Source organism: Tauraco erythrolophus, chromosome 1, assembly GCF_009769465.1.
Source record: "Tauraco erythrolophus isolate bTauEry1 chromosome 1, bTauEry1.pri, whole genome shotgun sequence".
Taxonomy (NCBI): domain Eukaryota; kingdom Metazoa; phylum Chordata; class Aves; order Musophagiformes; family Musophagidae; genus Tauraco; species Tauraco erythrolophus.
In genome coordinates, this window is record NC_141465.1 from 63,561,160 (window position 1) to 63,586,456 (window position 25,297).

Genomic DNA, 25,297 nt, shown 5'->3' on the forward strand with positions numbered 1-25,297 from the left:
GAGCTTAATGCATATGAACTAAATGGGAACATATTGATTTCAGAAGACATCAAATCATTTTCCAAAGACCTCAGCTTATAGCTTTCAAATATGACGTGCTTTCTGCTTCGATTTTTATTTTTTAATTTTTTTCTTTGTGCCACCTTTCTCTAAATCTTCCACTTTACTTTGTCTCTTCCGATTTTTTCCCCTCTCTGCTGCAGTCTGACTCTGTGGTCGATAGGGAGAGAACCCTTGCGCCCACTCTGTGAGATGATGCCTTCTGGCCCTTTTCCCCTCTCCCCATCACAGGACGGCAGCTTGCCCATCTTCACTAGTTTCCTCAGTTCCACGCAGAGCCTGGTGCAAACACTTGCTTCACCAGTGCATCTCCAGCACTGCTCCCCCTTGGCGAGGGGTCACCCCTATGTCCCCCTCTGCCCCCTTCCACCATCCTGGCTCTTAATCCAGCTACAAAACCACCTCTCAGAAAAGGTGGAAGCAAGTGCACTGGAGTTGTGATGTAGCAGCAGCAGCAGCAAACTTGGTTTGCTTGGGAGCTGATAACCTTGGGCCAAGGACGGAGTGAGCAGCCGGAGGAGGGTGCAAACCTTGGAAGCAGCTGTCGTTAGTTCCACGGGCTTCTTGCATCAGCCAGCTGCACCCTGAGCAAGGCATGGGGGACATCAGCTCCAGCGAGCGCCGTGTGAAGGCAGCCGCCCTTTGGGCAGCCTTTCAGCCCCGGGGCTTGGGGCGAGCAGCTGTGCTTTGGCACAGGGACTTGCAGCACGTACACCTTTGAGAGTGTGATGGGTGCAGCGGTGGGCTGGGTTCCTGCCTCTGCTTGGCCCCCCACACCCCAGGGCACCCCGTTATCGGGCACCATCCCCCTAAGCCCATGCACCCCAGGGCTGTCAACTGCCAGACCTGCCAGTAATTGCTCTCTTCTTCCTCCTGTTAAATAAATACCTGTTCTCCAGCCAGCCCCTCTCCAGATGTGAGGCCAAGCAAGCATGAAAGAGTGGTGGGAAAAGTGGTGGGGCACAGGGCAGCACTTGTCCTACGTGTGTACGATCAGCTGGCCATAAATCCTGCTTTTCAGAAGTGTTTGCGGGGGAAGGAGGCTAAGCTAGAGATACGAGTTAGCTGAGCATACTGTGGGGGGCAGAAAGACAGAAATTGCAAATTAAGCTAATTAGCAGGTGATGTTCCTTATGAATGTATTCAAGAATGCTTTTCCTTGTAGCTTTTCACAGCAGAGAAAGTGTGAGCATGTTTTTACACATGGGCGACTGACAACAGGATGTTCTTCTCGAAATACAAATCTCCACCGTTCCTTTCTAGCCACCCAACACCAAATCCTACCTTTGTTTCCAACGGTTTGCTGAGCGTACTCTGAGTCTGCTCAGCTCACATGTTCCTCAGATTCCATGTGGCTGGGGAGGCCCTTTTATCCCCAGGCAGGCTATATCCCATCAGGATCCCATCAGGATGCTTAACTATTCCATGCTCATTAATGTAGGGTCATGGCAGTGACAGTCCTGATGAATCTTTCACCTTTCCTTCTCACTTAACGTTGCTCATTGGTCATATAATGATGGTGCTTGGGGGAAGGGGGTCATGTGTGCTGAGGTCCCAGTGACCTTACCCACCCCACCTCTTCCCTCCTACTTTCTCCATTAATTGTATTCTGACTTATGGCTAAGAACATCATATAGAGATGGGTTTGAATATCCATAATTTGAAGGACTGAGGCTTGGAAAGCCAGTTAGGGCTTAGCTTCTCTTCCTAACTTTAGTGGGAGCTCTGGGGCTTTAAAGGCCATTGTACTGAGATGCCAAAGAGAATTTTTCTTTCTGCTAAAGTAGAACAAATGCCTGATATCTACCAAGGTGACTTGTCACCAGGATTGCCATCAGGGAGCCAGCTCATGCACAACCTACATCGAACCCATGCTACTCCCCAGAGAAGCAGTCACTGGCACTTTTCCCCCCCCATCCAAGAAGGGGCAGGGAGAGGCATATGCAAGCCCTAGATATCACCCGGGAAAGTTCACATAGCTCACGGCATGCGTTCAGTCTTTCAGAAGATCACTGTCCCTAGAGCTCCTGGGCTCAGCTATAGCTGGAGGCTAGAGTAGCTGCACAGCCCAGTGCCAGGGTTAGCAGGAGGGTCCATGCTTGGGCTGGTCCCGGGGATGGTGAGTGGGAAGTTGTACTTTGTAACCTCTGCTGCAAGGACATTTCTGCAGCTGTATCTACACCAGGGATGTGACACGAGCCGCCTGCACATGAGCGAACCGCACTCGAATTAGCTGTGCCCGAGCGAGAGCGGCCAACCCAGCGAAACAGCAATGCGAGCTGTGCGGAGTGACTGCATGAGTCACTGCCTGCACTACATCAAATACAAGAGATTTGATTTCCATTTGGGAGGATTATATAATCATCATTAATTAAGCTTCAGTGAGAAAAAGCAGGACTGTAACCTGACGTAAAGACTCAGTAGTCCCTTGAGAGGAGAGGAGGTGGCCCATGGGTCACTCAGAATTCCGAGTCCCCTCTTTGCTTCTGTGAGAAATACCTACTTGCTCTCAGAGCAAAAGGTGGGGTTTTTTATTTGCAAATAAAAACTCTTTCCACTATTTTATATATTTCAGGTTCTGGTCCTGTAGTCCAGATGTTAACAAGAGAGATGAATATATGCAAACATCTGAGGGAGCCAAGGGCCATCACTGCACCTGTTGACCAGTAGTACCTGATAAGGGGCAGAGTCATGTCACCATCACAAATGAATAATGCCAGTGGCTCCCATCTAGTTTTGCCTGAGGGCTGAGGGGAGGGAGGCAAGTAATAAAGATAACCCTCAAAAAAATCCAAGGAAATGCTTAGCTCCCAGTATAAAATGTCAAATTAAGTGAGAATAAATTATTTTACAAAGCTGCTTAATAGCTCACTCTGATAAGAAAAGATAAGGCGGTCTGGATTTATCCCTCCCATGAAAATTGTTTGTACGTTTGTAAACACAGAAAGATCTCTCATGATAATATAACCAAATATTGGCTTTGGTATCCTATTTCTGAGGTGACATACTTGATTAAAAACTCCTGAAAGGGACAAAGCCAGAGTCCTGGCTTCCAAAGCATTCACCAATATAAAAAAGGACCACCAGCATCTTTAAAGTGGCAGATCCATCCTTTCATCCAAAATGCCTGAAGTTTTCCTCTTAGAGGAGGAGATAACCATTATGTGAAAAGAGTTGCTGATCAAGTAATGTAATTAAATATTACAGTGGAATTTAAAATTGTGCATTTTTGTTCCCAGTTACATGGAAACTCAGGACGTATCTGGTTACTGGATGCTAATAATAGCAGATACTGTACTGTTAGCTGATATATTTCTTAGAGATAAGAATAACCATCAAGAAAATTATTGTGCTGAGGAGAAAAAAAAATCTTTTCACTCCCAGAACAATTAGTTCAATCTGAATTCCTTTTTAAAAGAAATAAACAGATATGTACAGAAAATACATTGATCTTGAGCCTCCATAAGCATATGCAGAAACATCTGATAACAAGAATAACTCAAACTGAAATGAATGTTTTGATCAGAGCCGACAGCCGCATATTATTATTTACTATTAACAATATTGTAGAAGCTGCAGCTAGCAATCTGCAATGCTTATGCCAGGATCTCTATGGGCACTTGAGAAAAAAGGCACCATTCCTGTCCTAAAGAATTTACTTGGGATTCATATCAAAAGACGATGGCGAGGGGAGAAACAGGAGGAGGAAAGAGGAGAGAGGAGATCAAAGTAGACAAGTGACGTACGGACACCGTCACTGTTACTCATCCGAAGCTACTGAGTGCAGTCTGGCTTGCTACTAGCACTTTAGGTTTCTTCATTATATATATTAATTGTTGAATATTCTGTTTATCTGTGGTCTGAATTTATTTATATGAAACAATCTTGATTTTATTCTGGTCTATTTGGCTTGTATTTTATGAAATCACTGTTCAGTTTGTTTGACAGTCACTAAGACTAGTTCTTTGAACATTAACATCTACTGACAGAATAGGAAGGAGGGATTTCTTCTTTCAAATAGCGTAAATGAGAGGTTTGCTGTTATAGGAAGAATATGTTTTAAACATCCTGAGTTAAAATAAGATGACCGAGCAACTGACTGCTGTACTATTATTAACTTAATAATTTGGCATCTGGGGTTTTTTAAACATGTTTTCCTTCATTTTATGTGGCATGATTTGTATCCCTAAGGATAAAAATCTCTTTGTCTATGGTAGTTAAGAGCTTGGTTCCTTATATATATTACTCACTTTTAGCATCTTGTCCTTAGTGTCCTGGTCTTTTTTTTTAAAAAATAAAACAAAACCAACCAACAATGACACAAAGATCTGTGTATAGGCAAATCCATTTCTTTCTATCTTCTTATATGATATTTGCAGGTAATTTAATATTTCTTCTACAAAAGAATTCTGTGGTAGTTCTAGGAGCAGCAGGCCTGATAAGTAACTGCAAAAACTATTAAAATTCATGCTAAGGAGCGTCAGCAAACTGATATGTATGAGACAACTGTTTCACCATTCTGATATGTATTTAGCTTTGTCACACAACCTTCTAATTGCCTACTCAGGATATTTTGTCTACATCATTTAATTGTGAAACGCATATGCCCTCATTTACCTGAGCCCACCTGTTTATAGCCAGCTTAACATTTTCATCAAGTGCCTTCTGACAAAAGCACTCCAAGACCCGTATTTGCCTTATAAACGTTAATATCATCATAGCCTTAGACTTCATCTCTGTATTTTCCATTCCACTGTTTTTCTCTCAGAAACTTTGCTACTGAACTTTGCTTCTTCAAGATGTTGCATGTTTCTTTTAAAGAGACTTCGAGAATTATACAGTATGATTTTTCAGAAGGCATGCTTAAAAGATTATACTAGGATTATTTTTTTTTTTAATTCATGTAATGATCTCTTTTTTTAACTACACTTTAAAATTTATCAACAAAAATAGTTGAAATTTGCTGACCAGCTGCAAGAGCAGAGCAACACAGGCTGCGCAGACAGAGCTCTGGAAAGCACAGATATCAACAAAATAAGTCAGTCAGCAAAGTAATGTAGGAACAAATGTGGGATTTTTTTCTTTCAATTATTGTGGGATCGAGTTACAGAGGGATCGAGTACACCCTCAGCAAGTTTGCTGACGACACCAAGCTGTGTGGTGTTGTGGACACGCTGGAGGGAAGGGATGCCATCCAGAGGGACCTTGATAGGCTGGAGAGGTGGGCTTGTGCGAATCTCATGAAGTTCAACAAGGCCAAGTGCAAGGTCCTGCACGTGGGTCAGGGCAATCCCAAGCACAACTACAAGCTGGGTGGAGAATGGATTGAGAGCAGCCCTGAGGAAAAGGACTTGGGGGTGCTGGTGGATGAGAAGCTCAACATGAGCCAGCAATGTGCGCAGGCAGCTCAGAAAGCCAACTGTATCCTGGGCTGCATCCAAAGCAGCGTGGCCAGCAGGTCGAGGGAGGAGATTCTGCCCCTCTACTCTGCTCTCGTGAGACCCCACCTGGAATACTGCATTCAGCTCTGGAGTCCCCAGCACAAGAAGGACATGGAGCTGCTGGAGCAGGTCCAGAGGAGGAGAGGGCCACGAAGATGATCCGAGGGCTGGAGCACCTCCTCTATGAAGACAGGCTGAGAGAGTTGGGGCTATTCAGTCTGGAGAAGAGAAGACTCTGGGGTGATCTTACCGCAGTCTTCCAGTACCTGAAGGGGGCCTACAGGAAAGCTGGAGAGGGATTTTTTACAAGGGCGTGTAGTGATAAGACAAGGGGCAATGGCTTTAAACTGAAAGAGGGTAGATTTAGTATAAATATCAGGAAGAAATTTTTTACATTGAGGGTTGTGAGGCCCTGGAACAGGTTGCCCAGAGAAGTTGTGGCTGCCCCATCCCTGGAACTGTTCAAGGCCAGGTTGGATGAGGCTTTGAGCAACGTGGTGTAGTGGAGGGTGTCCCTGCCCACGGTAGGGGGGTTGGAATTAAGTGATCTTTGAGGTCCCTTCCAACTCTAACCATTCTATGATTCTGTGATTCTATGATTGTAGTTGTTATTTTCAGATCAAGATGCACATTTCAAGGTGGTGGCTACCTGCCTGCGTCATCGAGGCTTTTAGTGCTTTGGGCTATGTGAAGGGCAGCTGAGTATGGAGATGGCAAGTAGCTGTTTGAACACCGGATGACTTTCTGCCAGGCCAGCTCTATCTCATCTCCTTGGACATACTCATTCACTGCTGCTAAGTTCAACATTCCCAAATGTTGTGATAAAATCCCAAATTCACTACATAGCTGTCCTGTACAATAATTATTACCCTTTTAGTATTGCATTTATCTCTTGGAAATATAACCCTATTTTGTAGATGCCACATTCAAGGATATACTCTGCTCTCTTTTGGGAATACATCTCAGGCTCATGGCTGTTTATGTCAAACAGCTGACGTAAAAAAGCCATCTGCTCTCTTTGCTGCAACTCGATCTCCACTCAGTCTCCACTGTCTTCTGCAACTGGTGCCATTTGCAAGCCCATGGGTTCACTAACTAGGTTAACCTATCATACCTGTACTTTGGAGACTGAATGTGCTTCTCTTATTTTCATATTTTAGAGCCCAGCCAGCAAACATTTGCGACTGAACTTGGCTATTACAGAGAGAAACGAGACCATTAACTTCAAATATGACAACATATTGCATAATAAACTTGGAAGTAACTTTTTACAATGCCCTTAATGTGAGTTTATAGCAATACCATTAATTATTAAACAGTACTGACTAGAGAAATCAACAGATTTGCACAAAATAATCATATCAGAGAAGAACCAGCAAGTCTTTACTCAGGCTTCTGTTTCCTGTAGCTCCTAACTCTTTCTTCTTTTTTTCCACCTCTTGTCTTAATAATCCCATAGAAGCCCTCGTATATGCACATAACCCCAGGAGCAGAACAGGAATACATATTCCTTGGAAGTCCCCTGAGCAAGTGTGCTTTGCTGGTGAAAGGAGGAGAATTTTGCCCATGGTCTTCATTTTCATGTTCTGCCAGCCATGCCCTCCAGACTCAACTGCAAGTGAGGGCTGTAATCTCTGTGGACGTTCACACCTGCGTTGCCTCCTCAGATGAGGAATCTTTCTTTCCCTTTTTGGCACAATATATATTGTGCACGCAGTGGCCTAAACTAGTTATTCACAGGAGTGAATTCTCCTCAGAGTACTTATTTTTCTGTCTCATATCCTGTTATCTTTGTTGCCAGCTATGTATTGTCATTCTAAGGCTTTTAATAGGTTGAACTGGGTTCCAAAAGCACGTGATAAGTTGAGACTTCTTCCATCTCTACAATTTATGCTAGTGAACTAAAGCCCAGTGCAGAAGCACTCCAGAATAAAAATTGCTGGTTATCTCCTCCCCAGATAGATACAAAGCTCTTCATTTTCACAGGAATGGACATAGTTATCCTGACTTTGTTCTGTGCAGAAGAGACAAACTGTAGGAAACTTCATAAAGTTGGATGTAGGGGCCTAATAGAAAGGAAAGATAGATTCATATTAGCATTAATCCCTATTAGCATAAGAATAAATCATATTGGGGAACTCTGGCTGCTAGATGGGACCTTCTCTGCACCCGTGGGAGACAGTTGGCTGGGCAGGGCAAGAACCCATGGTGCCAGCCCAGTTCTCACTGCAACTTAGCACACAGTTTTCTTTTGCTGCTGTGGGAGCGGGATTACTGTCTCTAAACAGCTCAAATTTGGATGAAGAATTTGCATTATGTCGTTCTAACATGAGATTGTGGGTTAGCTTAAGGCAAGGTGTTCTTTTGACAACGCATCTTTATGGCAGGAGGTGCTAGTGGGCCCTCAAAGCAACATGAGAGCCATGCAACCACGGAAGACATAGATAAAAAACATACACAAAATGTGTAGCCACATTGCATCCAGTTTTTCCTTCTGCCCAGGAGACAGCAGGACATCTGCAGAGTCACCAGAAATGCCCAGCTCTGGAAGCCAGTGCCATACGTGGGGTCCTCTTTGCTCTTCTTTAAAACAAGGAGAACTCGGGCACACTGGGGACGATTCTCCTTAGATGCAGAAGGAGAAGATGCACTTCAGCAGCTGAGAATCACAAGCAGCCTCGTGTTAGCTCGATGAAGCTTCGCTGGCTGTGGGCTCCAGTGTTTTGCCACTGATGACTTGACACACTCTCTTTGGCTACCTCCATTGTCAAGGCTGTGTTTCACTGCCTCATGGAAGTTAGGGCACTAGGGATGCTGCGGCATGTATTTTTTTCTTGTGAATGGTGAAAAAGAGCAATTGGATGCATAGGTTTTCTTTCCAGAAAGCTGGTTTATGCTCTGTAATAAGGTTTTGCCTTATTTTTATAAGGATTAACCTGTAAGATTCATACTAGAAGTTAAGCTCTGATGTCTTTCTGCCTAACATGACTGACTTGGATTTAAATATATGCATATCAGCTTTAAAAGCTTTTAGAACACTTCTCTGAATAAAATTAGTATTAGTACGCTTCAAGTGTGCAAAATATTCGGGAAGAGCAAATCTCGTATTAGGCGTGACTCCAGGTCCCGTTTTTTCCCTACCTAGTGCCTAACTCCACTTGCAATGGCTTTGATGAGGCTGTCCCAAGGGCTTACAGAACATCCCCGGGGAAGCAGGTCTGCTTCGTTGCGACTGTTCGTTTGGCAACGCCTCAGTTTTTAAAGGTAAGTGCGTACCCTGCATCCCATTCGCTTCAGAACTTCTCAAAACACTTTCAGATGGGGTGACATGCAAAGTTCTTAATTTCGCTAATTGAATGGATTACAGATATCACATTTCATGCATAAAAATCCAGTGAAGAGGATTATCAGTGCGAGCCAGGATCTGCAGAAGCAGTGTCATTTCTGCTCCCCTTGCACGGGAAATGGAAACCCTCGCTGCACTAGGAATTGCAAAGTCACTTTGAAATTGGGGTCTTTGTTGCTGCTTTCTGTTCTTGTGATGGGACAGTGTACAGATGGCCACCGATGCTTTCATTTGTGCCCCTCGGTGTTTTCAGGTGACTGCTGCTAGTTTTCCTCCTCCTATATCCTGATAGCAAGATAGTTGCTTCTGGAAATAAGGATAGACCACCCAACCTTGTGCCTGGCACTGTGGTTCCCTAATTAACAAATGTGAGCTACTGCATCAGGCGACCCGTCCTCAAAGGTTAAGAGATTAAAAAGTCTAATTGAGACCTAGCCAGTATGAAATCACCACTCCCTTGGCTTGGCTCCATGACTGCTCTGGGACCTGCAGGGCACTCTCAACTGATTCACAGCCTTGGCAGGCAAGTAGAGTCCCTTCTGGGTAAGCGAGGACACTTCCCATAAATCTTAACCACAGTAATCATGTTAGCAGTAGGGGCTGGAGGTAAGGTTCTTTGAGAACCCTGAATGCAAACTCCCTTGTCTTTGGGTAGCTAATATCTCAAAACAAACAGGGAAACAAAATGGGCTGCACGTGGCAATGAGCTGCCCAGTGCTACAGGGGAAGTAGCTGCCAAACAACCCAGAGAAGATGTCAGCTGACATGAAATCGTAGACATCAACTTCTTCAGTTCACCTGGGTGACTCATTTCACCCCCATCTGGACTTCCTCATCTAAAATAAGGCAAAAAATATTTATCTGACTGGCTAAGGAAGGCAGAATCATCATTGTGGTTGCACACAGCAATGACTGCATGTCGCACCTTGAATTTTAGGGTATGTTCTTGCCATCGGCATGGATTGTGGTGTAAACTGGAGAGAGGGGGAGAGAGGAACTTACGGTACGCATGAATCCTTTTGCCATTGTACAGCCAGCAACTTTAATCACCTTTGTGAGCATTAATACGTATCAAAGAAATGCTTGATGGCAGCACACCTCAGCTGGTCCTGTGGTGACCTGAAAGAGAGAGAAGTGGCAGAGGAGACAATGAGAGGATGTTGCTCGCACAGGGCAATGTGGCACCAGGGAGCAGAGGGACAGCAGTGTCAGGGGCCAGTGGGTAGGCTGTCCTTATCAGTGACGATGGAGACCCTCCTGCAGGAGAGACATGGGGGACACAGTGACCCTGGGTGCCACCACATCCTGAGCGCTGATGCTGGCAAGTCCCACCCAGGGGTCTCCAGGCTGACAGCTCGTCAAGCTCGTCTCCCACGGGTGGGAGAGCAGAGGTTGGCAGAGGGGAGCTGCGAGGGGGCTGGGAGCTGGCTGTGGGGCACGCAGCCAGCCCCAGCCCACGCGCAGGCCATCCTTCCTCCCCTTCCCACCTCCACCCAACAGCTAATCCCCACCAACTGCCTCCCAATACCCATCCCTCTGGGCCAAGGATATCCTGCCTCCCAGACAGCCCGGTGCCCTGCCTCTTGTAATTCACGTATCAGTTAGCATTCTTGTGAGTGTTGAGGGCTGCTGTGAGTCTTAAGGATCAGCTGCTTCTTTGCTGTGGGAGTGAAGCCTGAAAAGGCATTTCACCCTCTGCAGCACGTAGTGCCTCCAGCTACTGAGTGGGAAGGAGAGTGTCCCCCTTTCTCAAAGAGGCCTCGGAGGCCAAATGTCCAAAAAGGCCACGCAAAGGCAGTGGGTATCTTAAGTAACACAAAGAAGGCAAGGAAAGACGTGGCAAACCCAGGTGGAAACCAGCACAGGCTGTATGTTGGGAAGGGGTGTTGCTCCTCGGGGCGGTGGGGAGCGCAGCTCTCATGCTCCAGGCACTGCTTCAAAGCCATGAAAACTTTGGCACCCGGAGGAACAGTCTCAGCTCTCAAGTCTGTGTGCATCACAAGTTCTTCTCCTCAACTCCTGAAAAAAATGTTGGCACTGATAAATACAATAGATCACTCTCTGGAATTGCCAGTAAACGTGTGAATCCCCTGCTTTCTCCTCTTATGCACTATTTATAACTAACAAAAGCTAGATGAAGCAGAGGGGTGAAGGCGCAACTCTCAGTAAGTCGGTTTTCTTTACCGTACAGGAGATGTGCATCGTTGAAGAACCTCTAGAGGAATTCACATCAAGACACAGTCTGGAGTGGAAATTTTTATTCCTGGATCACAGGTTGGTGACAAGAAAAACACTCCTGGTTGCGTTTGGTGCTTATCTACTGCTGTTCTCGTAAGTGCAATTCTCTCAAATAGTGTTACGTTTCACATCTAAATGGCATGAACAGGAGGGCAATAACTGAAATTCCCACAAAAGATGATATTTCTTTTTATTAGTCCTTTAAAACAAAACCACTGCTTCTCAGGCCGAATTTGTGATTAGCTTGTTCTTGTTTCCTTTAAAAATATCGACGGACCAAAGTCTGTCACACAGCAAAATGATCTAATTATTATACAGCTGCGGAAATCACTCTTTTTGAATCCAGCCATTGATTGCGTGTGTGCGATTCCCACCGAGTTACGGAGGGAAAGTCTGCGCTGGCCTGAGGCAACTGCATTGGCAAAGGTACAAAGCAACTGCCTCGGCATGCCGTGGACGAGCTCTGCAGGCACCCGGAGGGAAGAGGCACAGATGATCTCCCCTCCTACCCCCGTAATCCCGGCAGACGATGCCTTCCTATCACCTCGCCATGCGTTTTCCTCTGTGCAGGGACTGCGGGAGCTGCAGCAGCGCCCCTGACCGAGGAACAGCCAGGGAACAGCTCCCTCACAGCTGGTTCCTGCGTGAAGGTCCCTGAGAAGCTGAGTTGTTTTCCACAACCACGTTTTCCCTGGAAAAATGAGGTTGTCATGGCCTTGCTGGGGGCCCAGCCCGGCATCCTGGGTGCAAGGTGGAGGAAAGTCAGGATCTGGTCCCCTGGGAGGGATGGCTGCACACCTATGAGTGAGGACAGATCTGGGCTTTTTACATACCCATGTCAATATGCAGAACTGCTGACTTTTTTTGTGGTTTATGAATTCACTTATATTGTGCCCAACTGCAGAGCACCGCCGATTATAGGATACTTGCCTTTTGAAGTGCTGGGTACTTCTGGCTACGACTATTACCATATAGATGACCTAGAGCTGCTAGCGAGGTGCCATGAACACTGTAAGTATCGCACAGCCCAGGTTCCCGTGGAGTCCCTGGGACACCTCTCTTCAGTGAAATGTAGTTTCAGTTAAAATTGGTTTAAACTTGGAAGGTGGAGGTTTGACCCTTGCCTCACGCCTCTAAGTCTTAGCAGAGTTATAGCAGATTGGGGGCATGGCAGCTGATTGGCGTCTGGACCAGACTTATCAAGCTCTGAAAAATACAATTTTACCTTCTGTATTCCCAGAAGCAGTTAGCGAGACTCCCTGAACGGATAAAATACACCAGATTAGGCACCTGCTCTACTAGTAAAGAATACACAGGAATAGTTCAAGTAATCTCAGAAGAGATCCTATTTTGTAAAATTCTGGCAGATTATTTACCCTAATGTTGTTCACGGTGTATTTGGGATTATCTGTGAATATTTAGATACAGACTATTAAGATTTAATTGAAAAACTCTTTCACTAAGTAATGAAAATGAGGCAATGCTTTTCAAATATTTGCTTACAGAACTGGCTGGAACATCTAAGTTTACCACCTCTGGGTGTCCTGAAAATATCTCATGAATATTAGTTTTTATATGTTGACATTAAAATACAGAAAGGCTAAATATGTGCATATTTGGGAACCCCTCGAAATCACTGGGGGAAAAAAAGCATAGATTAATTTTGTTGGTGAATCTCTAAAACCTTTAATACACCCCAGTTTACTGCACTTTGAATTCTTGTCAGTCTGGGAATTTTCTTTTAGTTTCAAATTATTTTTTCTGTGTGCAATGTTATCTCCTATATTCACTTCATTCTGCAGAGAATACTTGTCTTTTCAAGCATTTTTATCCTGTACTTTTCTGCTGTAGAACTTAAGATGATCACTCTTAGAAATTAATCCCAGATGTCTAATTAAGCAGTATGTGATCAGCACATAAACCAGGGTAAGATCTATGTTTAAGTTGTAGCAGACATTAATGCATTAGTGTCCAAAGTTAAGGTTAATTGTACTGTGCAGGAATGTACTGTTCAAAGTGTCAGAAGAAGACACCTACTGATCTTTCTGATATTTGCTCTATCACACAACTGGCAGGACCACTCACTCGAAAGGTGTGGTGCTTAAGATCCTGTCTCCCTCGGGAATCGATGGGGCCACAGACATTTTTGTCACTCTTTTCACATTTCATGTCATTTTCGCATTGGAAATGGTGCTACAAGCTGTGTGTGTTTTCTGCTGACAGTGATGCAGTTTGGCAAGGGGAAGTCGTGCTGCTATCGGTTTCTGACCAAAGGACAGCAGTGGATCTGGCTCCAGACCCATTACTATATCACCTACCACCAGTGGAACTCCAAGCCAGAGTTCATTGTGTGCACACACATGGTGGTGAGGTACGGAAGCTCCTATCAACTGGTGGGGACATAAAGGACAGTAAGATAAGGGCATCCTCATGACTGCCAACATTTTCTCTTAGAAACATGATGTCTTTTCTGTAACAAAAATGAAGTCTGAACTCTCTGAAGGAAATACGTTCATTATTAAAAAATGATCAGACTAAACCTTACTTCATGCTAAGTTTGATTTGTCAATCATGAGTTTAGGGCAGATTAACTGGTGCATTTTTCCATTTTGTGCAAAAATAGGGAATAGACAGATCTTTTAACTATTCACTTCCTCCAATCCTTATGTTGCTTTTGAAGAGACGTGTGGAAGCTTTTCAATGAAGTTATAAAGTGGTTGTAGGATGTGAACTTGACCTTTACATATTACGCTTCTTTAATATACTTTTTGACTTGAAGAAGACAGGGACAGAGCAAAAACTGAAAATGAAAACCGTCTCTCAAGTGTTATTCAGTAGCTGTTCACTTAACCTGTAAAATGTTACAATATTTGTTCCTCCACTTGCTTAAAGCATATTTTATGAAATATAACGATACCATGTTGATACATAGAATTATATTTTCCATTCAGTTATGCAGATGTTCGGGTGGAGAGGAGACAGGAGATGGGCTTGGAAGAAGTGTCCTCAGAGGTTGTGTCCTCAGCACTAAAGGTACAATGAGAAAAGCTTTTTTCATGAATATATGCAGTAATCACAACTTGTTCCTGTGTTAACATCAGTGAAGACTCCAGCATTGTCTTTCTGGGTGGATTCCCCCAACTTCAGAATTCATTGCTCACTTCAATAGTTTTAAAGCAAATTGGACAAGTTCATGAAAAGATAAACCTGGAGATTGTTAACAACCATAAATTAAGTGGAACACGGACAGGGGCAATGTGACATATCTCCACCTTTCGTCAGTGAGGTGCTATGGTTTAAAGACTCATTTGGACTTGTTCTGGCAATCGGCGTTCTTGGCTACATCTCAGTGATCTGCTGAGGGAAAAAAGAAAAGCTTCTCCTTGGTGCATAGCTGAGTGTCTCAGGTTGCAGTTGCTGTCACATCCAACCAAACACAAAAGAAAGATTCAGAAAAACATCTGAAGGCACAAAATGACTACGGCAGTAGCTTGCCGTTTATTTCCAACTCAGTGATAGCTCTTTGTAAAATGCATTAGTTAGATTTGGAAGGGACATTGACACCTGTGCCCAGGTCTTCTGCTGGCCTACCTGGGATTAGTTCTGCTTAAGTCATTCTAAGCCAGCCAAAGAGCTGGGTGTGCAGCCATTACCAGATGCGTTTCAAAATGCTTTCACCCTGACGGATACAATAGCTATTCCCTTTTTTTGTTTGTTTTAGGACAGTGGCGCCAGCTTGGATCCTGAACCGCACTTTAATGCACTCGATATTGGTGCCTCAATCCTCAGCACTAGTCGGACACCCTCGGTGTCATCCAGGAGCTCACCAAAATCTTCCCACACACCCAAGTCAGACCCAGCATGTGAGTGGCATTCCTGGGTTACTGCATCATTTTTAATTTAGCCAAGTTACAGAATGTGTGCCTATATACCACAGCTGCTAATCTAATGGTTATTTATGAGGTATCGATGATAAGTGTTTGTCACTGGCAATGAAGCGCTTAATCTGAAATGGTAACATACAACAGGGAAGGTTCTAGTGCAACCATCCATACACTGGAAAACGGGCAGCAGGACTAGCCATGAAAGCGCTGTTTCGATCTGTTACAAAAATGAGGGCTTCTCTCTTCAGATTTGAAGGCACCAGTATAAGCAATACGAGGCCCCTCCAGACTTACATAGGTAATAACAGCTGGTGAGTGATTCTCTTCTGCCTGAGATTCAGGATGCTCCAGCCAAGACTTGGGCACACCTTATATACTCCTTCAGCTCTCTGCTCTGGAAGAAAAGCCAATGAGCTAACCTAGATCTATAGTTATTTGGCCCACATGAAGGGAATTCCAGCTGTTTTAGAACAGGTCTTGGGTCCTTTTGCTCCGTTCACTGGAGCACAGAATCATAATCTGTCCCATTTACTTTTAGCTTTGCCCAGGCCCTCCTTATCAGTTTAATTTTACTGCCGTTGAAGTCAACAAGAACAGCCTTGACTCCTGCTGGAATTTAGCCAGGCCGTAATCATTTCTAGCGAGGTCTCGTAATCCTCACTTCAAACAGGGATGATTTCCAGTGTGTGAGAACTCACCGGTACTTTTCTTGCAGCTACACCAACAAAGCTGATTGCAGAGTCTAACACTCCCTTGCCAAGGACACCGAGCGCACAGCAGGATTTATCCGTGCATAGACTCAGTCAACCTACTGCTCTTCAGGTAACTTCACGAAATAGGCAGACGGTATAAAGCATGTGCCACATACGCAGCTTAGCAACTAAAAACGACTTACACAGAAGCCATGGCATGAGAAGAAACCTAAAATTTAAAGGAGCCACAGTTATAAATAAAGTTTTACTTTGTTTTGTTTTTAACCCAGGTTTCTTTGCCTTCTCAGCCTTCATGTGAGCTTCTCCCACAGCAGTTGCTGCCTCAAGCAACTCTGCAAAATCAGCCTGCACCTCTGGCACAGGTTAGTTGGGAATTTGGAAGTGGAATAGGTCACTTGCCTATCTCCTGATACTTTCCCCTTTTGGGGCTTTTAGGTTACCTCTTTGGTAGATAAAATCCCCAAATTTATCAGCTCTCAAATGCTTAAAATATTGCGGAAAAGTAATCTGAATTGTACACTTGTGTATTTAAACATATATCTGCGTATAGGCATTCAGAGCAGAAGCCCAAGTGCATATAGGTTCAGGTGCACGCACACATTTATTTCACAGGAGGACAAAAAACAGATGGGAAAAGAGTTTTCAACTTTGCTTCTACAGATGCTTCTGCAGAATCAGGTCCCATCAAAATCAAGGTCACAAGGAGAATTAAAACCAAAAACTAACAAAGACAACCAGTCCTCCTAAAAACACCTGTTTGGCTGTGCTGATGCAGAACTAACCAGCAGTAAATGCAAGTTCAACAAAACCCATTTTGTGAGTGTACCAGTAATGGTGAGGATGCCACTGGAGACCAAGTCCTCCAGTGAAATCTATTAACCCATATCTCAAAAGCTGAGATGAAGCCACATTAGTGTTTCATTAGCAGTGGATTTGAAGGATCAAATTTGTGTATCGTGTTCCCAGCACATTATTTCTCCCCTGTGGTCATGCTGTGATGACACAGCCCATCATCCTCTAATTTTGAAAATGACAGACTAGTCCTGGACCTAGGCTGCTTCTACTATTGTAGATAGATTGTACAAGATCCCAGAGTTTTGTTCTGTAGCGTATAAAACATATAAAATCCTGAAGAACCCTGCTTTAAAATAACAAATTCTCATTTATCTTCTATATTTAATATTCTTTTCATGACTCCACACCGGCATGCAGCGACGAAACAGCATATCAATTATCTGCTCTGAGCATTCATTTTCTTTTACAGATATTTTTCTCCGTTATTCATTAATGCACTTCCAAACATCAATTACTTTGTTTATTATAAACCCGCCTGTGTTTTGTTTGACTTTTTTCTTCCTCCCTTTCTTCTCCATCAAAGCTCTTTGTGAAGAGATGCTTTCCAGTCAGTTACCAAGAGCCTCACTGCCTTTCCCAGTAAAACCCACTTACTGGCATGCCAGCTCCGTTTCTTCTCCACCAAATTGGAGCGCTGTTCAGTCGCATGGCCACCAGTTCGGCCTCTTTGGACTGGCTAAATTTCAGTGAAAGGAAGAGGGCTGACTTGGCTCTGTCTACACAGGCAGCCCTCCGGCAGCCCTCTACTCGACTGGGGGGCAAAGTCACAGCCATGCTGCTGGCGAAGCTCGAGATGGAGCTTCCCTGGATGTGGAGCAGGGAAATAGCATCAGGATGTTGCAGCTCAAGCTTCTGAGGCTCACAGCCTATAGCAATGCTCCCGCAAAAAGCATCAAATCTTCACAGACTTGGATGATTTTCTATTTACTATTATTTTCATATTTTCATATTTATTTTCATAAACTATTATGAAAATTATCGAACTATTTTTTACTTCCCACCTTAAAATAATAAACATGTCAGCAAGATGATAACCCATCATGTAAAAGACAAGGTGCCTGCAGCGCTAAGCAAGTGAGGGACGAAACCCAGGTACGCGTGTTCCCACCACGAACGTTTCCTCGGTTTCCCAGTGGACTGTTCCACAGCAGCTCAGCGGCAGAACAGGAGCTCACCGCTGTCAGAGGTGGCATGGGCCGGCACCCCGCTGCCAGCCGACGAGGAGGAGCCATGCGGGCTGCTCCTCGCCACCTTCCTGCCACTCGCCCTCGGCTGAAGGTGACCGACGGCAGGAGCTGATGGGCGGTTCGTCAAGCCTGGCCACACAGGGCCCTGGCGCTGTGTCGGGCGTACTTGCGGCCAACGTTCGGCTACAGGGCGGCAGCCGGGAGGGGAAGGACGTTTGAAGCGGCCGTGGCCGCATCTGCAGCAAGCAGCTAGCTCCCGCCCCAGGCACCGTCTGCTTGAGCTATGATTAGTTTTGTTTCGAGCAAAGGCTGCGATGGTTTTGCCTCTGCCGAAATGCGCTTTCAGCTTCTGCCTTGCTTGTCTGAAGGAACAGACAGCACAGGACTAGGTGTCACCTGAATGTAAATGGTTTGCTTTAAACCGAGCGCTCCCTATTAGAATATTTGTTTGTTTGCCTCCCTCGTTGCAATAAATTGAAATCCCCTACAACACAGCCGATGTTGACGACTGAATAACAATTAGCACTAATAATCCGTTTGGGATTGCGCAGGTGTTATTCAGAAGACAGAAAGAACAAACAGGTTGTTCGGCGAGCTGCAACACTAATGAAACCTGGTTTCCCAGGGGCTGCGTCTTGCAAGGCCGGCGCACGGACCCAGCCTTCCCCGCAGGAGGGCAACAAGCCCATCCCTCTCTCCTTCGCTCGGCTATAGCTTCCATGAAATTCCAGCGACTTGGTGTTTTTGAGGCTCTCACAACTCTTTGCATATCTCTAGCATTGGCCAGAAGGATGGAAAGTTGGAAGGCAGGAAGATATGAAAGGCTTAAAGGAAATTGAGCTGAAAAATATATTCTAAATAAAATTTCTTTACCCAGCTACCAATTTCCCAAAACTTGTAGGAACAGAACATCTGTGAGGTGACCACCTTTTTGTTCACCACATCTGAAACAGGGGACCATCCCAACAGACACAGAGGCCATAGGTCCCCTCCCCTGGCCGCAGTCCCCCAGCACCGAGAGAGAAGGAGTAACCCTGGCACCCTGCAGAAACACCCCTCCTCAGGCACAGTCTGGCTGCCCTGGTTCAGATGTCCATGCCGGCAGCAAGGAGTCCTAGCCTACAAGTGCCGGTCTGGACCGTCAGCGCCGGCGTGTCAAGCTTGTCCCTACCAGAACATCTGCTGATGTGATCCCAAAAGCATCACTTTATTTATTTGGGTGGTTGGAACTAGATGATCTTTAAGGTCCCTTTCAACTCAAAACATTCTATGATTTTATGATTTATTTATTTTTGTTAGAAACCAGACTAAAATTACTGCTGTGGCTTTTTTTTTTGTCTGCATAACAAACATTGATTAAACTGGTGCAATTACAGCTATCTCAGAGATTCAGTCTTCCATGTTTGACTGTCCGTAGAAAGCTGGCACTTTTCTGCACATAACATGCACTTTTCTGAGGATCCTACAGAAGTTTGTAAATACCTAAGTGAGACAGATAGCAACTTCATCTGATGCCAAAGGCAGAGCTAAAGCTGTGCAGCACTTTCTGTGGAATGTTTTGAGTTAAGCTCTTTTAATTTATTATATGATTACAGATTTCTCCCCTAATTAGTAGAACAGTTAATGATCTTGAGATAAATACGCTCTGGTGCAGGTCAATTGCTGTTAGTGTCTCATCATACAAAGACAATAGAAGCTCTGTAATCACAGGGATCATGGGTAAAGTTATTCAACAAATGTGGAGGTTAGAGTGGGAAAGGGAAAAAAAAACAAAAGAGAAAGTTTCTTGTCTCCTTCCGCAATGGCTCTCACTCCTGTAGACCAGCTAATTGTTGTTCTTACGTGTATTAATGCAAAAAGCACATGAAAAAGAGAACAAAAAGACAATACTAGATGAATATGCTAAATATAAGAAGGTGCTGAAAAAAAAAAAGGAATAATCATTTAAAATCAACAGCAAGATATTTTTGTATGCAACTTTGCAAAGCAAGAAGAAATTCAAAACTAAGACCTGGAAATTGATTTTGTTTCTTATTGAAGTACAAAATGATTATGAAATTATCTGTTATAAAATTCCTTACATTTATTAATTGAAGAAAATTGGGTTCCTTTCCCAAAGTGTCTTCAAGGAGTTTGCACATTAATGAAAAGAGTGCCATCAGCAAGCCAGGCAGCTTTTGCCTAAAATTGGTTTTCATTCCTTTCTGATAAGGACCCCTTTAAAGACTTAAGTGTAGTCCTCACTAACAGAGTTCATATGGAGAGAACTAGGTTGCAAGACTCGGCTTTGTAAAAAATCCTGTAGGGACCCAGGTTAAAGCACGAATTAGCTGCGTCTCATCTAATCAAGCTTTAGTGTCATTCCACTCCTAAAATCAGGCTACCTGGGACTTCAGAAACACACATTCTGACTAGAACAAGCAGCATCAGACGCTCCTTTGAGTCACTTGTTCCTAAACATCAGAGGTTTCCACTTGTCCATTCCTCGGGTTAATACTTTATCCATGGACTAGAAAAAGAGAGAGACCCAGCTCTGACTTCTCCTCTTTAACACCAATTAGAAGTAACACAAACTTCCTGTTGGGAGTTTTGACACCATTTTTCTGCTCTGGGGGAGGACCGGGTTGCAGATGACCACGCTGCTGTTCAAAGGCAAAAGTGTCGTGGGTCACGGCGCCAGAGGCCAAGTGCTCACATTATCTCCTTGGGCAGATGGTGCAAGCTGCCAGCACTCGCAGATGCCTCCGCCACCAAAGTGGGCTCTGAGGGTCTCTGCCAGCAGCAACTGCACGTGCCACCTTAGCAGCCCTCCTCCCCTCTAAGCAGGGTTGGCCATGGCTCCCCTCCACCTTGCCACCACTCTTTGAGTGGTGACCTCTCAGATTGTGTGGGAAAGCCACCCTCCATCTGGTAAATAGAAATAAACCCTCTGAAGTTCTTATCCTTTCTCACCTAAAGGCCATTTACTTGGAGATTTCAGCTTTGCTGGAGGGAATGTGAAGATATTTCATATATTTATCTGGTTTAAGGTAAAGCAGCTACCTGATACAAATCTGACCTGTCATATTTATATTTCTCTAAGTAGACAGAAATTTCATTTAACTGTACAGTGTTGCTAGCACCAGAGCTCTCCTTAATTCCCTTCTTGTTACCATTTTTGGTTTCCTGCTAAGAAGCCAGAAATGGTGTAAGCAAGTGCACTGTCATGGAGCAGGAAGGCTCCAGCAGCGTGCATCAGTTCACCCACTAGCACAGAGCCACTGGAACAACCACAGGAACAGGGCACCATATTCAAGTCACAGCAAATTTTTTATTTTTCTTTTGCCTGGACACTCACAGCACCCTATATTTGCAGAGAGGTCTTGGATGTCTCGATTTCAGAAAAGCTTACAGATTTTTTGAAGTGTTCTTTTTCCAAAGACTAGTTTTTACTTTTGGAATATGAGCTCATGCAAAGCAACTATTCCAAAGCCTATTAAAGTAATAATTAACTTTGGTGGACTTTGAATTGTACCTGAAAACACCAAATAAAACTAGGAATTTATTATTGTGTTAGTCCCCTCCACATCTATTGAATGATTCCACTTTGTGCACTTTCTTCTTGACCCTGAGTAGCGATCTCCATTTTATATTATTATTTACAATAGTCTTTCTCCCACTGAGGTGAGGTATTCCTTTTACATCACGTATAAAAATAGATTAATGAGTATTTCTTGTAGCTTCACTAATACTCAGATGTAGAAATCTAGAAAATGTTTATTGTGGTCAGCTGTTGCATGACGCTATAGTAAGTTATCAGGAGAATAAACCATTGCAGCGCTGCGATTTCAGCACGGAAAAAGGAAAGTGTTAGTGAAACACATCTGGAATATACAGTTATGCCATGCTAAGGGCTCCAAACTACAGGCTAATAAAAATAAAGCACTCGTCTGCCATCCAGTTAAGATGCTCTTGATATTTTAAAGTAGCATACTCTCAAAAACAATCCTTCTGATAATTCACTAACAGAACAGGGTCACTTGTAAGCAGACCACTCTAATTGAAGCAATTTAATATATGTATGTGAAATTGAAAACAGACAAGATTTATCTCTGCCTAGATGTTAGTATATTACAAACACATTTTTTTATTTCTTTGGCTGTGCTTTACAATCAAGAAGTCAATAACTTCTTACAGAACAATGTTCTATCGAGACCTGTTTGTATTATAATGACGGATTTTTCCCTCTTTTTTTTTTTTTTCCAGTTCTCAGCACAGTTCAGCATGTTCCAGACCATCAAGGACCAGCTAGAGCAGCGGACCCGGATCCTGCAGGCAAACATCCGGTGGCAGCAGGAGGAGCTGCAGAAGATACAGGAACAGCTCTGCCTGGTCCAAGACTCCAGCATACAGGTGCGTTACTGCTGGGAGGAGCAGAGCAAAGCATCCTCTCTTGCGTGGCCATGAATAGGGTTGGCAACTTAAAATTAACTCCAGAGTCCAGGAAATCTGGACCTGTGGAAAGCAGCTCATCTGAATGAGGATGTTGCCTTCTGAGTAAGTTACATCAAGAAAGATTTAAGAGCTCTCTGGAAGAAAAGAAGAAATTCTTTTCAGGTTGTCCAGAGAAGTTGTGGATGCCCCATCCCTGGAGGTGTTCAAGGCCAGGCTGGATGAGGCTTTGAGCAACCTGGTATAGTGGAGGGTTTCCCTGCCCATGGCAGGGGGGTTGGAACTAGATGATCTTTAAGGTCCCTTCCAACCCAAATTATTCTATTATTCTATGAAATAACTCAGCCTTAGGAGGAGGAGAAGAATTTGGGTCATGTATAGTAGCATTTTAATACTTTATCTACTGAGTCTTCAGGCTGAGCAGCTGTAATAGAAAAGTGTTCAAGTTCAGACTCAGCAATGATTTTGTCTCTCCAGTTCATTAGTTTCCATCTAGTCAAAGCTTGCTTCATGTTGGCATCATTCATGCTCAGTATCTTGTCTGTCCAGCTATTCCTTAGCCAAGAGCCCTCTGTCAGGCAGTGCTCATCTCTTTCATTTGCTCCCTGTTTTCCTGACCCTACCCCAGCCCTTGTACAGAGCACAAGAGATTAATTTCCTTGTCACATTAAAAAACCTCAAACCTCTGCTGATGTTCATTTGTTCATACCTGGTAGGTGTCTGAATTTGTTCTTCACTGGACCAGCTCAAGCCTTTCGGGTGAAGCTGACTGAGCCCACTCTTCTTCTGCCTTTGATACCTCCTACACAGAGCTAGCATTCACTAAGTACAGTATCTGCTTTTAATTCACTAAGTACAGAATCTGCTTTGTGCTATGCCTTATGTCTACCAAACCTCAGAAATAATAGCAAGTGCAGTTCAGTACATCACAGGTTTCACGTAACGACAAATGGACAAATCACCCAGTTTTATGGAATTTTTCTGAACGCGGGGTGGTTACTTCTATATTCCTCATAATTTAACTATAAATGCTAGCTTAAATGACCCTTGCTAGAAATATTGCATTGAGGACCCACTGTGAGTATTGTGCTAGCAAGACTTTTTTTAGAAAACAAGCTCTGTCGCAGAAATAAATGTCTCAAAGAACGTTCTAAGCACAGGATGAAAACCTGGGACCTGCTGAAGTCCGTTGGAATTTTGCTCCCGACTTCCACAGAAATAGACTCTCACCCATCATCAGCGTCTGGGAAATGCAGTTTAGAATCATAGAATCACAGAATGGTTAGGGTTGGAAGGGACCTCAAAGATCATCTAGTTCCAACCATCTAGTTTCACATATTAAAACAAATTGGGATTGTATGTTTAGGCAATTACGGGATCAGTGAAGCCAAATTAGAAACTTTGTCACCTAAGTTGCTGCATGTTCACTGCTGTAAGGCAGCACAGCAATGGTGGGTCTCTGTCGTGGGTTAGGTTGAACCACCCCCCCCACACACAGCCGGTCACTCCCCCTCGCCCACCCCCAGGAATGAGGGAGATAATTAAAGCATAAACGGGAAACCCGTGGGGTTGAGATAAGAATGATTTAATACAGATGATTTAATACAGTGTAGGTGCTCACCACCCCCTCGTATGCGAAGCCCGTCTCGCCCCGAAGCTGCAATCCCAGACGAACGCGAGGCCCCGAAATAAAGAGGGGCAGAGAGGGAGAGATAGTACTCCGAGAGTGGGAGTACTGGGAGAGAGAGGAAAAAAAAAAAAGAAAGAAAAAACAACAGAGCAACAGTGCAGCAAGCGCAAAAGAGCAAAAGCGCAAAAGAGCCAAAGCGCAAAAGCCCTTCTTCCCGGCTGACTCTCACTTTTATACTGGGAATGACGCTGCATGATATGGAATACTAATTGGCCAGTTTGGCCCTCAATCTTAAGTTCCCCCACAAATCACAAGGGGAATCGTGTCCCCCCTGTCCCAACTATGCTCCCCCCTTATCCCGCCGTGCTTCTGCACTCCGGCACACTGAAACGTCCTTGGAGTTACATCCAACCACAAACATCAACTTGCTATCAGCATTCTTCTCAGAGTGAGCCTCTGAGTAAAACCAAAACACGGAGCTCTTCTAGCTGTTAAAAACTCTGTCCCAGCTAAAACTAGGACAGTCTCAAAACATGGACTCTCTGTTCCTGGTGCCATAGAAGCATATAGGTAGACCAGGTTCAACTTCAGTCCATTTCTTCTATTGGCTCTGTGCTGACTTTAATTAATGGGAAGGGAAAGTCTCTCTGTAATTAACTGGCCTTCAGTTCAGAATCATGTCATATGTCTGAAAGCTATTATTGTTATTATGAATATCAAGAGACGTGATATTCTCACTTCCTTTCTTTTTCATTGGGTGAAAACTATTACTGTCTCCTGGTGAAGCCTTCAATAGTCACATACACTCATCTGTTTTTTCCTTTTTTCTTTTATTTTTTTCATAATTCAAGCAAAAATAGAAGATCAGAGCACATTCTTATATGCAAGAAACAGATTTTATTTTTACATAGCTGTCTCCCATATGTGCTAGGGTGCATTTCATAACCCAAAGGCCATGGGACAGATTCTCAGATACGCTCATAAGGAGCTCAAGCAGAGAGAAGAGGAGGACCAGTGGGTAAATGGTGGGTAGTTCTGTACTGCCCACCCCATACCAATATGTAGCTCTGAGTTACACCATTTCAGGATCCTCTCCTCCCCAAAGACTGTACCAGCTTGGACCAAGAGGAATACATTTTGAGACCAGTACAAGTTCTCTGGTGTCAGTACTGACCATTTCCCAGCTTACTGCAGATGCAGAACTGAGAGGGGGGGGGGACTGGAGGACAGCTTGGAAATGCAGGGGCTGTGTATCTGCCTGAAGAGGCAATGCTGGGCAGGGAGGATCATCCTCTGTAGTTCGAGTGCCTTTCAGTCTCTCCAGAGCAATCAAACAAGGTGATGAGATGTGAGCGGTCATACTGACTCATGGCCAGGGCCTCTTCCTTCTCCCACTTTCTCTAGGTTAAAAAAAAAAAACAAAACACAACAACAACAAAAAAAAAAACAACACCAAAAAACACAAAGAAATTGCTGTGCTGTTGCTGGGATAGAGTGAGACGAGGAATTAGC

At 44.2% G+C, this 25,297-nt stretch overlaps 1 protein-coding gene across 3 annotated transcripts in view; it reads left to right on the plus strand.

Moving 5' to 3' along the window:
• The window catches only part of NPAS2 (neuronal PAS domain protein 2), a 107,275-nt gene that overhangs the window by 72,760 nt on the left and 9,218 nt on the right, over positions 1–25,297 (plus strand). For 2 of the 3 annotated variants that reach the window (XM_086610064.1, XM_086610079.1), the window contains 9 exons: positions 8,647–8,765; positions 11,039–11,121; positions 11,990–12,096; positions 13,309–13,456; positions 14,037–14,118; positions 14,807–14,948; positions 15,685–15,791; positions 15,952–16,044; positions 21,970–22,116. In XM_086610064.1, coding sequence (XP_086466190.1) covers positions 8,647–8,765; positions 11,039–11,121; positions 11,990–12,096; positions 13,309–13,456; positions 14,037–14,118; positions 14,807–14,948; positions 15,685–15,791; positions 15,952–16,044; positions 21,970–22,116 — 1,028 coding nt within the window. The remainder of the gene's footprint in view (positions 1–8,646; positions 8,766–11,038; positions 11,122–11,989; positions 12,097–13,308; positions 13,457–14,036; positions 14,119–14,806; positions 14,949–15,684; positions 15,792–15,951; positions 16,045–21,969; positions 22,117–25,297) is intronic. The other variant, XM_086610071.1, reaches the window with a different exon arrangement.